The 15,652-nt window shown below is 37.6% G+C and overlaps 2 protein-coding genes across 4 annotated transcripts in view; both read left to right on the top strand.

The window, feature by feature from the left end:
* Positions 1-193: 193 nt before the first annotated feature.
* On the top strand, positions 194-9,582 carry LOC121738744 (tetraspanin-13). Of its 3 annotated transcripts, none has more exons than XM_042130994.1 (7): positions 194-591; positions 718-885; positions 1,146-1,244; positions 2,840-2,962; positions 5,167-5,298; positions 6,709-6,805; positions 9,123-9,202. In XM_042130994.1, exons 1-6 carry the CDS (start codon positions 532-534, stop codon positions 6,781-6,783), a joined length of 657 nt encoding a protein of 218 aa, XP_041986928.1. In that variant the 5' UTR covers positions 194-531; the 3' UTR covers positions 6,784-6,805; positions 9,123-9,202. The 3 variants fall into 3 exon arrangements, with proteins under 3 accessions (XP_041986928.1, XP_041986922.1, XP_041986916.1); XM_042130988.1 differs by having other exon boundaries at positions 6,709-6,808; positions 9,123-9,167; XM_042130982.1 differs by lacking the exon at positions 6,709-6,805 and having other exon boundaries at positions 9,123-9,582.
* Positions 9,583-15,155: 5,573 nt separating this feature from the next.
* LOC121735291 (uridine phosphorylase 1) overlaps positions 15,156-15,652 on the top strand; it is a 28,949-nt gene continuing 28,452 nt past the window's right edge. The window contains exon 1 of the mRNA XM_042126088.1: positions 15,156-15,259. Within this exon, the coding sequence (XP_041982022.1) occupies positions 15,228-15,259 (32 nt within the window). The 5' untranslated portion in view covers positions 15,156-15,227. The remainder of the gene's footprint in view (positions 15,260-15,652) is intronic.

Genomic DNA, 15,652 nt, shown 5'->3' with positions numbered 1-15,652 from the left:
TATGTTGAAGTTATTGAATGAACCCTACTGGCTGTTTAAATAAAATCTATTGAATCTAATAATCTAGGAAAATAAAAAAAAAAGCTTCAAAAACCAGAAACGTCAGACTCAGATTGAATTTTGATTGAATTTGACACAAAATGTCAATTTTTTGATGTCAATGTGACGTTTTGTCGACAAAATAATTGATAAAAATCCATTGTAATTTTTGCATTTTATTGTTAGCGGTGAACAAATGTAATAGGTGGAAAGTATTGATTTCTCGGTTAATTATTATTTGTTAAAGCTCAAACAACGCTACATAAAAATATATTGCTCTGCTCTGCAGTACAAAAGTGAAGTGAAATCTAAAAAACTGAGGTGGATGTTTCATTAAAATATTATTCTATCATAAAAAACGATATTTCTTTTGTGCCATTAGATTGATGTGTTGATAAACAGTGAGTGGATTGTGGAATTCGTATAATTTATTCTATTTTAATCACAAAGTAATTAATTTGTAGTAGATATATTGTGAAAGCTGTGCTCAAGATGTGTGGGGGATTTACTTGCTCCAAAAATGCTTTAATCACCCTCAACGTCCTGTATGTGGTAAGTTAAACATTTTATTCATAACATACAGTGAGACAAAAACCATTTTTTGAATGTCACATAGATTTTTAAGCTCAAGTTAGAACTTGAGCTTGTATTAGAATACAATCAACAATTTTCTTCAAGGTGGTAGCATCGATCTTGATATCCGTGGCGGTGTATGCCCAAGCGTCTTCCGTGGTGACGAACCTGCCCATAGTGGGTGGTATACTGGCATGCGGGATATTCCTCATCCTCATCTCCCTATTGGGGCTGGCCGGAGCGGTCAAACACCATCAAGTTATGCTGTTCTTTGTATCCTTTTTAATGAAGTTAGATTTTATATAAGAATTTTATTAATCTTAATTGTAGTTATTATGTGGAACTTAATAATTGAGTAAAATTTATTGTTGTCAATAACTATCAAGAACAACAAATACAAATGATCAATCCAAATATTGTTTATTTTGATGTCCAACTTTTGTATTATATCTGAATCACTTGAAAGACAAAGACAAAACATTGTATGGCTTATTGTGTTATCCAAATAATATTTTCCTTAACACCTATACCAGTACATGGTGATCTTGTTCCTGCTTTTCCTAGTGCAGTTCTCCGTGGCTTGCGCATGTCTGGCCGTCAACTCTAGTCAACAGGAGATGATTGCTCAGCAGGTAAGTTGTTTTTAATGATTTTTATGGTTACTGTGGCTGTGGGCCATGCCCCACGATGCGGTACGGCGGCGGTGCGGCGCCTGACCGGTGCCACTGTGGTTTCCTACATATAAAAATGTATAGTATGGCACACGGTGCGCTCCTGCATGCGCATTGGAATCGAGACGAGGCGGGGAAGGGTGTATGTATTAGTGGAGCTCGAGTCCTTCGCTGCTACGGTACTGCAAAACATTGCGAGATGACCTGAGGTGCGGCGCCGCACCATGTCGTGTGGCATGGCTCAAAGACAAGGATAATATCCTAGGATGTGATTGTAAAACAAGCCCTTATCATCAGGAAGTATTTGTTGTTTCTGTGTTGCCCTTTAATAATAATGATGATAAACTGACTTGCTCAATAATATATATACATCTATACTAATATTTTATATTATAAAGCGGAAGAGTTTGTTAGTTTGTTTGTTTGTTTGTTTGAACGCCCTAATCTCAGGAACTACTGGTCCGATTTGAAAAATTCTTTCAGTGTTAGATAGTCCATTTATCAAGGAAGACTAAAGGCTATATTTTATCACGCTAAGACTAATAAGAGCGAATAAATAGAAGAAAAATGTGGAAAAGACGGGGGGAAATTATTTGAAAGAGCTTACAAACTACTAGAGCATTTTTTCTGTTATTTGGATCAGATAAGAAGTAGACCACGTGAAGGATCATAGGCTGTTTTTGTGGACTAATTGTACTGTGAAATATCTAATTTACGCGGGCGAAGCCGCGCGGAACGTCTAGTAATCATATAAGATCTGAATAAGTAAATACAGACATGATATTGTTTGTTCACTATTATCATCTTATGATGATTTCAAAGAAACATGTTTCTTGAAAACTAACTGACTAGGAATAGTCCTTCAATTTTGTTTTTAAGATCATATTTTTTTCAGCAATAAAACAAAGCCTGTGCCCTTCTCATTGTCTTCAGTATGTATGTGTATGAACCTACTAAATGCAAATTAACAAAAATTAGACCAACTCTCTTAGTCATAATATACCTAATATAGCTGATTATAACTACCGTACTGTCTGTACAATTAGACTGCAGCATATTAGGTGAAAGGTGTCATTGAACATGAAAACTCTTGCATCACATAATATCTCATTTTGCCGCCAAGGCGTAACACCCATTTAGCGCTATTAAGTATATTACAATTGCAACTTTCTAATTTACCAGAAAATTTGAAAAGAATAGGTATATATAGTTATAACTTTGACCACCAAAACCTCCCATGGCTAAGCCCATGTTAAAATATCGTTTGAGTAAAGGCCAAAATATTTCGCCCTCTTCTTTGACGTCAAAATCGGCGCACGTTGACACAAGTCTTCTGTGACCGAACGCTGATACGCGTGCTTTCACGTCTCTAATTAAACTTGCTAAGGTTGCACTCAAAATACTCAGATGAGCAATGAACTTTTTGAAGCATAGTACCTAATCCTGGGATGGACCATTCTGGGTTTGGCAACGTCCACTTGGTCCCCCAGTAACGACACCTATGTCTGTACTCTGTAGTATAAGATTTACGTTTTTAATACGATGTGCCTTGTCAGGGCTGGAACAAAGTGAACCTGGACATGAGGGAGCAGGTGCAGGAGAAGTTCGGGTGCTGCAGTTTCCGCGGCCGCGATACCGCCAACGTCACCGTCGATTACCCCGCCTGTGACGTCGTCGACGTGAGTATCATATTAGTGATACGAGGGCTGCTATTTATGTATCCGGAATTAAAAAAAGAAACAAACATATATCATTTAATATGGTTTTATTGCTTTTCAAAATATTCGCCGCGATGATCGACACACTTTTGCATACGCTGGAACCAATTTTCATAGCACTTTTTCCATTCTGATTGAGGTATCTCCAAAACGTGCATTTTGAACGCATCAACAGCCTCTTCGCGGCTCGAAAAACGTTGACCACGTAATTTGTTCTTCGCGTATGGAAATAAAAAGAAATCGTTAGGTGCCAAATCAGGGCTGTACGGCGGATGACCAGTCAATTCGATCTTTTGACCCTCCAAAAACTGAGTTGTTTCAGCTGAGGTGTGACAGCTAGCATTGTCGTGATGTAATATGATTCTGCGTTGTCGGTTGTCCTTTCTTATTTCTTCAAAGACTTCTGGTAAACAAATGGTCGTATACCATTCAGAATTAACCGTTTTACGATTCTCTAGTGGCACTGTAGCCACATGTCCATTAATTCCAAAAAAAACAGGCGACCATTTGCTTCAAAGTACTTTTTGCACGAGTAACTTTTGTTGGTTTCGGCTCATCTTGGATCACCCACACCGTTGACTGTTGTTTAGTTTCGGGGTCATATGCATAGATCCAAGATTCATCACCTGTGTAGATATTATAAACGGCTTTTGAGGTACCACGGTTGTATTTTTTTATCATTTTTTTGCACCAATCGACACGAGCCCGTTTTTGATCGATTGTCTAGTTGTGCGGAATCCAACGCGAATATATTTATTTTACAGCCAAATGTTTGTGTAATATCTTATGTATGCTCGTCATACTTATGCCTGAGGACGCCTCTATCTCGCGATATGTAACATGACGATCACGCATTATTAGTTCCCGCACAGCATCTATATTTTGTGGAACAACAGCTGTTTTTGGGCGACCTTCTTTATTTTCATCCGTGAGCATAGACCGCCCACGATTAAACTCACTGTACCAGTGATAAACAGTGGTTTTTGATGGTGCTTCATCTCCAAAAGTTGCGGTGAGTTGAATAAAGCACTGTTGTTGATTTAGCCCACGCCGAAAATCGTAGTAAATCATTGCACGAAAATGTTCACGCGTTAAATCCATGGCAAATGAAGACACGCAATTTTCAAAATGACGCCACAATGGAAAAATAATTGACAGTCACATGAAACAAAATGTATTCTTCAACCAAAGAGTTCTATTTTTAAATATTGTAATTACTTTTTAAATATTGTTCTTGAAGTGGCCAGTTCCGGATACATAAATAGCAGCCCTCGTATTATGGTATCGCTTGGTAAAAATGGAAGAAGGGTGCTAAATCGGTTTGTAATAATCGAAGTCTCTTTGGGTGGTAGAAAAGTAAGTGGGGTGGATGCGTGGGAAGCGCGAGGGACACGTTTGTGGTGGAACAAGAATTTGTAAATCACGATCAGACAGTTATATTTTAATTGTAACTGTAGATAATATAATGTTGTTTTTAGATATCATTTACTTTCTCATCAATGATCAAGGATCACTATTTTACATGTAGAGTGACCCATGAAGCTTTGCTGGCTAGCGACTCCATTGCTTTTCCCCTTTTATTCTTGTCGAGCAATCTCAAAGTTATCCGTAACATGTAACTGTCTGTTTGTTGTAAGTTACACTATCTCTTTCACTAGTTAGGGTTCCGTACCAAAAGGGTAAAAACGGGAGCCTGGAGACAGACAGACGGACAGACAGACATCGAAGTCTTAGTAATAACTAAGACATCGATGTCTGTCTGTTCGTCTGTCTGTCTCCAGGCTGTAACTCGAGAACGGTAATAGATAGAGAGTTGAAATTTGCACAGTGTACGTATTTCTGTTGCCGCTATAATAACAAATACTAAAAACAAAATAAATTAAATATTTAAGGGGGGCTCCCATGCAACAAACATGCTTTTTTTTTTACATTTTTTGCTCGATGTCAATATGATGGCAACAGGTAGGCACCTGGGCTGTTCACAAAATACTTGTATTTATATTTTAATAGTTAACAATAACATTTTAATTCAAAAATTATCTTCTTTTGTATAATTTAAACCTGTATTGTGAGGACAAACATCGTTCGTCCTTTGACTATCTGGACATAAATTTGAAATTTCTATGTCTTTCACATGTTACATCTATATCTATCCCTCATTCCAGCGTATGTGCTGCGACGAGGGCGACGTGACGGTGGCGTGCCAGTGTCCGCCGTGCCTGTACAAGCTCAAGCAGACCATAGACTACGCTTTCAAGCTGTGCGGCGGCATCGGACTGTTCTTCAGTTTCACCGAGGTGAGTGTAAAAGGGGTGACAGACGTGCGAGTAAGTACGCGGACTTATGGCTAGACGATCTTAATCGCCTGTGTGTCAGCAAAGAGCCGCGAGCCGCGAGCCTGGGGGCATGGTAATCCAGTGTGAACGATTCTCGTGTGTCACCGACGCGAGCCGAGTAAGTTCGCGAACTTAAAACCCGCGTGCTTTAGGTTCGTACGTCTATCAGGCCTTTAAAAGAGTCAGACCGCGTCTGAGCAGACTCTTAGCTATATTAAGAGACATCTACTAAAATTTAATTAAACTAATTTTTAGATTGAAAATAGAAACTGTAAAAATATAGTGACTGTGAAAATATAATCTTTATAAAATTAATTAAAACGTCTTGAGTACGGCCGTGAAAGTAAAGTAGCTGAATCGGTGGATGCATAGGACGAGATCTCATGAAAAATGGAGCGGGTGCTCACGCACTTATTCATATAGATTAAGGCTGCCTTTCCACCAAAGCTGAGCGGAGCTGTGCTGCGAGGAATGTGTTTTTGAAAACCAATAGAATCGCTTCATTGACATGACTTTGCCATGACATCGCTCAGCTCTGGTGGAAACGCAGCCTAAAGAAGGAATAATGGCCGGGCGTTTGAGACATTTACTTTTCCTCTTAATTTCACTCATCTTTCAATGTAAATGTCCATCGGCGATGGTAATCGCTTTAAGTCTTTCAGTTTTATATTCGATCTGACTTCTGCCTTTGATAAGCTATCGGTGTACAGTTTAGTGCTCCATATAAATGGGACAACTGGTACATAATATGTAATAGATAAGCTATAACCGCTATCATATTTGCTACTGACGTAAATTACACATGTTACAAGCGACTTCCGAAAATGAGAGTCTACAAGGCTATTGCATTATATGAGTTAAGTAAGCAATTTTTTAATAAGTGAATCTGAATTATAAAGTTTTGCGTCAAAAATAATATGCACCAACTAATAACTACACTTATTCTTTCTACAAGCATCACCATTCACCCTAACATTTCTTTAAGTTATAATTTAACATCTATTGCTTGTTGGTGGTTGCGTTAGTTATTAGTAAATAACAGACGAGAACACAATATGCTTTAATAATTTAACATCTATTTACACAGAGTGCATAATTTTATTAGGAAATGGGCTAATAGTTACTTCCAATTTCTTTCTTGTTTCTGGTCCTTTTAACATGAAATAATGACAGAGATCCGCTGTCGATTTGGCTTACAGGAGTTGCAGTTTTGTTAATACCTGTTAAAAATAATCTACTAACACAATGTTCTTCTATAACCTGTTTTGGTAATGTGTGATTTAAAAGTGAATACCTGTTATTGATAACTACTAACCACAATCCTCTATATTCTATAACTTCAATGTTCTGTGACTAACCTCGTTCTTGCAGTTTCTTGGCGTGTGGTTGACGGTTCGCTACCGCAATCAGAAGGATCCGCGCGCTAACCCCAGTGCATTTCTGTGAATCGCCTTACTCGGGGACTGAGGTGGTTTGTGCATATGCATGCATGGTTATGTGTTATATGTAGCATGAATCATGATAATTATCTGTAATGTGTAGCATGATTTTAGTTATGCACTTAGCATGTTTTTGAACGAAAAAAGATTGTACATTATAGAATTTATTTTATGCATGATTTTGCATGAATATTTAGTATTAAGTAATACGCTTTCAAATATATTTAAGTATGTTAGCAGTTAGAGACATTTATAGTCTGGTACGGGGTACCAGTGGCGCCAATAGGATGTAAACTGTAAAGTCATGATAAGTAATTAATGTTTTTCCATTTCTTTCCAAACATTCTAGCAAAATTTTTCTTTAAGCTGATTCTTACTTATAGAGACATTGCTTAAAAATAATTGTTTTTCATTAGTACTTAATACATTTTTGCTAAGAAGTAGGTTACTGCACATAATATCATTTCGTCGAGTTGTAGTATATCGTTGTTAATAACCAATATTATATTAGTATCGTCATGCGCTAAAGTAATGTTTATTTAATGATATTATTATAATATAGGAAGATCACTATTATTTACTTGTGGCTACGCCTCACTCGCACGCTATGCATGACTTTATTTGCGTTTTGGTTAGATATAGTGCTTGTAACAAATAAAACGTGCTGTGATATCAAAAACACAATAGTATAACTCGTGCCTATTATGAATTTTAACTGGCGGATGGTGATTCAATAATTCTGATGTGCGACTAAAAAGTCTTGAAACGAGTTTATTATCTCGCAATTTAAAAAGTTCTAATGTCAAAATTGTGACTTTTTTACCAATTGTCCACCACTCACCAGGTGAAGTTTAAACGCTATTTACACACGATGTCGCCGATCGTGAAAAAGCACCTAAAAATACATTAGCGGTTTAATATGGCGAGGTCGCATAATACTCTTAGTGGACCTTTATGGCGACTCTGTAAGCCCCTTTAGCATAGGCATAGGCTTGGGGCCGAGAGTCTCATATATGGTCCAGAACCAGTCTGTGGTATAACTTCCAGTACCACAAAGCAAGTGCTCAAGGAATGGGGTCACAGACTATGCAGGAAGCAATGGGCTGAGACCCCTGGCCTTGAACACTCCAAGGCACTAATTCCTGACTTCAACAAGAAACAATCAGAATTAGTTGGTTTGTTTGTTGTCACCTTGGGTAGGAACCAATTAAGAATCCTTACCAGAAGCCTAACTGGGCACTGCCAGCTCAACAAACACCTAAACAGAATGGGTATTTGTAGCATAACGACTTGCAGATTCTGTGAGGAGGAGGATGAAACACCTATTCACCTTCTCCTCGACTGCCCTGCTCTACTACAGAGCAGGAACAGGCACCTTGGTCGCCACGAATACTCGTCCACAGAGGAAATTCGTGGCACCAACCCCAACCATATCGTTCAATTTATGAGCAGTATTGGGTTGGGGATGATACTCTAGTGCGAAGGAGTCACAATAGATCCTCATGGGTCGCAGTGACGTCAGGGCTACAGCGACCTGCCTTCTTTAAGAAAAAAAAAACCCTTTAGGGAGATCGCAGACGACAGACTTTTTGTGCGATCGAGTCTGCGGCGCCCATATAGTCGGCATGGCGCGGCCATGCATACTGTATGGGCGCCGCAGACTCGATTGCACAAAAAGTCTGTCGTCTGCGCTCTTCCATAAGTACACATCGGTGTGCAAACAGCATTGTATACCAATCGGTTATTTATCGGCTTATCTATGTAGGTATATTTATATTTAAGTAACCGTTTAATATACGCTCAGTATATCAGCCACTCGTTCAAATCCTAACTAACGCTGATCGCACATTTCTGCTCACCGTACGCGCTGTACACGTCGAACGCACCTCATAGTACACGAAATACGGCGCGTACGGCGCGGACGAATGTGCGAGGTTTTACATTTTATACAACGAATTCTACAATGCGGCGCGTTGGGCAATAAATGTGCGATCAACTTAAGTCGGCTCTACATATAGGCGAACGCGTTGGCCGGCGCGCTGGCCCAATGTGTAGAACGGGCGAAATACCTACCGTCAACGCGTGAACGCCCTTTCTACACATTGGGCCAGCGCGCCGGCCAACGCGTCGGCCAACGCACTCGCCTATATGTAGTGCCGACATTATACCAATCAGTTATTTATCGGCTTATCTATGTAGGTATATATTTAAATAACCGTTTAATATACACTCGGTGTATTTTTTTATAAAAAAAGGGGGCAAACGAGCTAACGGGTCACCTAATGGTAAGCAAGTAATCCATAATTCAAGTAATCCACGTCTAAACTTGTAACATAACAATTGCAGGTGTTCGCGGTGTGGCTGGCGCGGCGCTACCGAAACCAGCCCGACCCCAGCTACAAGCAGCCGCACGCCATCTTCCCCAGGCAGGACTTCATCTACTAGCGACCGCACACCTGGTTACGCAACCACTTACATAATAACCCCTCCTGAATAATTGACAAATACTTCTATGCTTCTATGCAATACTTATGTTTTATGGCTCAGTTTGGAGAGCATTTTTAAACTGAAAATATTTATCGGAAAATACAATATAATGTAATAAAACGCTCCAAATTAAGTTTCGAAACTCGTCGCTGCTCCGATGTTTGTTGGGGTGGAGCGTGCTGACACTGCTGACAGAAGTTATCGCGAGAAAGTTGTGACAGCCATGCACTGCCTTTCTGTCACAACGGTGACTATGACACTGTCACAGCCACAGAATAAATCAAGATAGAACGGCGACGCGCGTGCGTTGCTAAGGAATCGATCGTGTCAATTTTTGCTTTGCATTTAGTTAGAACAAATAACTTTACCAGTGGAAAGAAATACCTCCTTTTGACCGATTCACTTTCGTACTTCTGTTTTTACAATTAGACACTGCACAATGAGGCATTTTCGCACAACCGCTCCGGTGTAATCAAGTCGAGACGTGCGCGCTGACTCGCGTTCATTTGTTCAACAAATCTGGCTCACTTGTGCAAGATTGAAACACGCGTACTCCACCCGCTTAGCCGTTCTATCTTGATTTATTTCTGTGGTCACAGCGCTGCTGCTCTGCTCACCACCATGTTAAGCGCTTACCTTGACTTTTAAAGATGTCTCAAAAATAAAAAATAAATTTCAGCTGGTTGCGTAACCAAGTCTTTCATAAAAGTGATTTTCTTTATTTAGCATATTGTTTAGTTCAGTCCAAATTCATTTACGCCTGCTAGACGTTAATTGATTGACTATATATATCATGTCGTCTCTTTCCTTCCTACCAAGAACGAGAGAGATGATAGGTCAACGATTATTTTTACAGGCGTTGATGAAATTGGCACTTAGCCTGTGATTGTAATTTGTCTGCATACGGCGCCTGGCTAAAAAGATGTTTTTTTTGGCCCGGTAACTTCTAAGCGATAGAGCGAGATGCTATATAGCATATTGCCGTTTGCCGAGTGAGACGGTAGATTTCTCGCCTTTTTGCTGTGCAAACAACTTCATAATAGTAGTATAATTATATTATTATACATTACGAATTTGTTTTTAGTAAATTTGTGTTCGTAGACAATTTTTTTATGTTTATGTAGCCAATTTTGCTACCGAGCAAGAATTTTTAAATTTAGCATTCCCACTTCCTAGTGACTACTAACAGAATTTGAAGTATAATATGTGTATATGTGTCGAAATGTATATCTGTTATTTAAAATATGAATAATGTAAAGATATAGTATAACATTATATTGCATATCACAATATTATCTGTATCAAGTATAGCTGTTCATATGACACAATTATACTCATTCAATTTAAAGAAATTTGCTTCAAGAGCTTCATTTGCAAATGCAATTTATCGATGAGTATAACTGACCCTTTAGCCTTGAGTAACATGTTTTGTTTGTTTCTTGTCTTAAAATTTGGTTCTAAACACAATCTGTCCCTGCTTAGACGATAGACAGAGATAGCATGTAAGTACACTTAATTTAAGTGGTGCTTTAGTAACCAACCTCTATGCTGTTTAGTTTTCAGGACAATACTGTATCAGTGATAATAATCTTTGTAAGTTATTAAATACTTGTCGAATAGATATCTATTGAAAACGGTCGAATTTAAAGATCTAAACAAAAAGAATTTATTTTGACAATGCATAGTTTCAAGTCGCTAGCTGATTAATGATTATATTATTTTTTCAAAGATTGTCTGCCATACATTTGGATGCAATTATTTACAGTCTGTCAAAAAAGTCATGAAATTAAAAAAGTGGCAACATCGTAGTGTCATCCCTTTTTTCTTATATTGATTTGAAAGGGAAGACACTACGATGTTGCCACTTTTTAATTTCATGACTTTTTGACAGACTGTAGAGTGGCCAACTTAACCAAACAAAGAAAAATTTTTTCAAATCGTAGGCTTATAGATGAACTGGCGATTAATTTGTAATATTTTTTCGCAGTAGAACGCATTTCTAATCGAAAGCATTAGCATAGCCACTCAAAATCTAGATAGATTTCTTCTAATATTAAATATATTTTTATAATAAGTAGTCGCATACTTGAGATATAGCTAAAATATACATCTGTAGAACCACTTTAGTAGATCAATATAAAGAATACTAGAAGAAACAAGTTTATTTAAAATTTTGCTTAGGACTTGAACAAATCGATTAAAAAAAATGTTTTGTCAGTACTCTTTGCTTTCTTCTTACTGATATAAAGCAATACAGAACAAACAAATAAAAAGTTATATATAATATATTTAAAAACAACATTAGATGTATTTATTTAATGTATTATTAGTTTGCATGTATGTGTATCCTATTCCAGTCTGCGTGAGTTTGATGCTTCCAACGTGTTCAGTGTTTTGAGCCGAGGCTCTTACTAGTCATAATGTAAGGTTCTATTTTTAACCGACTTACTATAGAAGGTTCTCAGTTTGACCTGTATGTGAAGCCAATCCTTTATATTATGCCCAAATTAAATAATCATGTCATTTAATCTGTAATTTATAAAAAGAGTTGTTTTTAAGGCTGTGTTCAAAACAAACTGACTTTCAGCCGCCGAATGTGAGCGAAGTTGTGAAAGAATGTGAGCGATCTCCATACATGTTCACTTTTTCGTTCACACCTAACCGACAATACGTTATTACGTTAGGCGTAGGCGCGGACATTCGGCGGCTAATTAATATAGCACGTCACTACGCTCCGCGGACGTCACTGCGTCAGCTATAGCGTATAGTCGGCATACTCTGAACGAAAAATACCGTTTATTTTCACGTTCACACTGGGGCTCACAGTGAGCCTGCTCACATTCGGCGGCTTACAGTCAGTCTGGTTTGAACACGGCCTAATGTTACTAGTGGCCACGGGCACCGCTTACTATCAGGCGATCCATGAGCTCGTTTCCTGGTCCATTTCTTAGGTGATTTAAATTTTCGGCCTAACAATGATAATTAAAAACACTATCACATAATATTTGTCTTCGAAACATTTATATTTTCTTTATAAAAGTAACGCATATTAAAGTATAAATTATGTCGTACACTTAGTACTATGTTATAGTCAATACTATTCTAAGTCTACATTTCATACTCATTTACAATTATTATAGTTATTCTTATGGAGCTAGTAAGTCTTTTTATTATTATAATATGCCGCTTCGTTGCCAATTTTAAGTTACAATCTTATGAAGACAGTTTGCTTTAATTTTCTTACAAATTAGCTGTTTAATAAGAAATATTATGAACATAGTGATCAATTTCCAGATCTCTTTCTAGCTACTCAGATCAAAGAGTAAAATGTATATTTATTCAAATAAGAAAACAATAGTGGTTATAAATGTTACTACTTTTCCGTGTGCATCACAAAAAATAATTATGTGTACTGAAATATTCAATTCCATTTTTCACCGCTGGCGCTGTAGGCGCAAAATATCGCGTTACTTGGATACTGAAATAATTGACCAATCACAAGCGTTAGTTCTTCTTTTTCCGCTAGTGGTGTTAAATGGAAGTCTGTAATATTCGATTTACATTGGTTACTATTAGAAAAATGTATTGAGGTTATTATTTTTTCGTGTTTAAAATTAATATTATGATGTATTTTATAAACGATTTCTTCAAGAAATGCCCTACTTGCACCAGTCAAAAAAGGTAATGTATATATTATACTATCCCTCTCGTCGTAACAAAAACAGAAGGAGAAAGTATGATGTTTGACAGTCTAGCTGGCGTAAGTGGTCCTAATATTTTGAACCGATGTAAATCGATTTCAACTTATATGTTCTGTGACAAATTACTAGTAAGTAGCTGTATATTTATGTATCGTACAATGTATGAATTGGAACTGATGTGTAACTTCCTAAGTGGAATAAAGTGTGTTAAGCATTGATACTTGAGTTTTTTTTGTTCCGCCAACATACTAAATTGTAGGTAACCATGAATAAATGACTTGCGGAGAAAGCAGTCAGTTTTTTCTTAAGATCGGACTTTCCTATTTATTTCACTATAAATCTGCGCGACTCGCTGCATAATAGTGATAAAAAATTGAGATGATAAGCAACGTTCTGCTAATTTAAATCTTGTATTTTGTATTGCTTTTATGCATCGCCTAGTGGAACTGTAAAGGTAAGAAAACACTATTTACCTAAAACTATACTGTGTAGTAATTACGCCTTGTGTGATCTCACCTTTTAAGGCGATCCAGTTGACAAAGGGGCACAAAAACAGGCTAGTAAGGACACACAATGTGTGTTACAACTTACAAGTGCACTTCCCAGGAAATGATAGTTCCACGAAATAGCGGACCGCGGACTCAAGATGAGATTCTGAGAAGAGACGAAGAGGCATTTTGCACGCTTCATACAAATTACATTGTATATATAGGCTGAAATATAATAATATATGTGCATGTCCTGATGACTTCTAAACGTCCGATTAAAAAGTTAACATGTAATTATAAATAATTTGTTTACATGCTGCATACACTGCATGTTTTTGCTTGCTATTGTTCTCAGATTTAAACCTAAGTCAAGTCTGGTTTTAGCGCATTTACAGTTTTGCTTTCGTGAATAGTGTATGCGTATAACGTCTATGAATAAAAACTCTTATCATGGTGATCATGTCCATTGTTAAAGCTACTATTATAGTTGACCCTGTGTCACCCTAACGACATCTCGACTTAGCAACGGTTTTTTAAGGACACTTTTTGTGATTCGCTAAAGTAGGTATTAATATATTTTGTATTGTGATTCTTGACATCCGCCGAAGGATTATTTGTCATGGACAAACACAAAAATTAGTGAAAATTATAAATAATCGGTCAAGTGCGAGTCGGTCTCGTTCACGTAGGGTTCCGTACCATTATAGAGCAAAAATAGGCTAAAAATGGTGTCTATTGTTATGGGAGCCCCCCTTAATTTTTTAGTTTATTTTAATATTTTTATTAATAAAGTAAGTACACATAATATTATAATCAAGGAATTTGTGAAAATTTCAAGTGCCTACCTGTTACCATTATTATTGATATCGAGCAAAAAAGGCCAAAAAAATTGGCCAAGTGCGAGTTGGACTCGCGCACGAAGGGTTCCGTACCACAATAGAGCAAAAATAGGCAGAAAATTGTGTTTTTTGTATGGGAGCCCTCCTTAGTTATTTAATTTAAGTATTTAAATTTTATTATTAATTATTAATGTACAAATACAACTGAGTATTTCGTTAATATTTCAGTGCCTATATGTTGCTGTTATTGATATCGAGCAAAAAATAGCAAAAAAATCACGTTTTTTGCATGGGAGCCCCCATCAAATATTTAATTTATTTTGTTTTTAGTATTTGTTGTTATAGCGGCAACAGATACCTATACACAATCTGTGAAAATTTCATAAGTCTAGCTGTAGCAGTTCTTGAGATGCAGCCTGGAGACAGACAGACAGACACGGACAGACATCGAAGTCTTAATAGGGTCCGGTTTTTACCCTTGGGTACGGAACCCTAAAAACAAGTGATTAGAACAGAGATTCCCAAACTCCTTTGTTTCGTGCCTTGCTTTAAGGTGTTGGTGCATACTGCGGACCACTGTAGCAACTCACGTAGACCCCCGTCTAGTCCTGCGTGGACCCCTGGGGTCCATCTAGACCACTTTGGGAAATACTGGATTAGACACAAAAAAAAAGACAAACAGCAAAATGATTATGATTTATGGATAAATGTTAAAATCGGGAGTGCGAAATCGGAAACCCATATCATGGTAACAGTTGTCCTCGATTACTATTAAATTATTAATTAAATCAGATGTTTCAGCGGTAGTGTATGGTGGCAGTTGGAGTGTTCTGCGCAACTCGCAAGCTCTGGTCGCGCCCGTCGGCCGTCGGTAAAGCTCGCTGGGTCCTCAGCCGCGCAGGTTGTGTCTATCGATCGTGCTAACAGTGTTCCACCATGTCCTTCGACAAAGATGAGCTCCGGGACGAGTGAGTATTTCCGACGATCAAAATTAGCTAATCCTGTAATGTCATCTAAGTCAGTCTATCCTAATTCACCTATAATTAGGTCAATCAGATAACTGTTTCCGGAAATGTTTTTCCGATACGTAGGGTCTCGTAAATGTCTTCTTCCATATCGTATAATACCTATATAGTGGTTATGAAGGTAAACAATAACTAGGCTAGCCAATTCTGGTAACCCACTTCCGACTCTGTGTAGGCGGGTTGTCATTTAACTCTAGTTAAGGCTGTTAATTATTTAACTACTGACACTTTTAACCAAGCTATTAATTTGTAACAAGATGTTGCCCGCAATTTCGGAGCACTGTGATTCGTATATCTCGTAGGAACTCTACATTTTGTCGTCATAAAAACTATTTT

The sequence above is a fragment of the Aricia agestis genome, chromosome 2 (assembly GCF_905147365.1).
Source record: "Aricia agestis chromosome 2, ilAriAges1.1, whole genome shotgun sequence".
Lineage (NCBI taxonomy): Eukaryota > Metazoa > Arthropoda > Insecta > Lepidoptera > Lycaenidae > Aricia > Aricia agestis.
Note: the sequence above shows the minus strand (reverse complement) of the source record. Positions and strands in the feature narration are given on the sequence as shown.

Coding starts and splice junctions, on each gene's coding strand:
- LOC121738744 (XM_042130982.1), top strand. CDS start 532: ATGTGTGGGGGATTTACTTGCTCCAAAAATGCTTTAATCACCCTCAAC. Junction 1,245..2,839: donor AGGAGATGATTGCTCAGCAG/GTAAGTTGTTTT, acceptor GTGCCTTGTCAG/GGCTGGAACAAAGTGAACCT. Junction 2,963..5,166: donor CCGCCTGTGACGTCGTCGAC/GTGAGTATCATA, acceptor CCCTCATTCCAG/CGTATGTGCTGCGACGAGGG.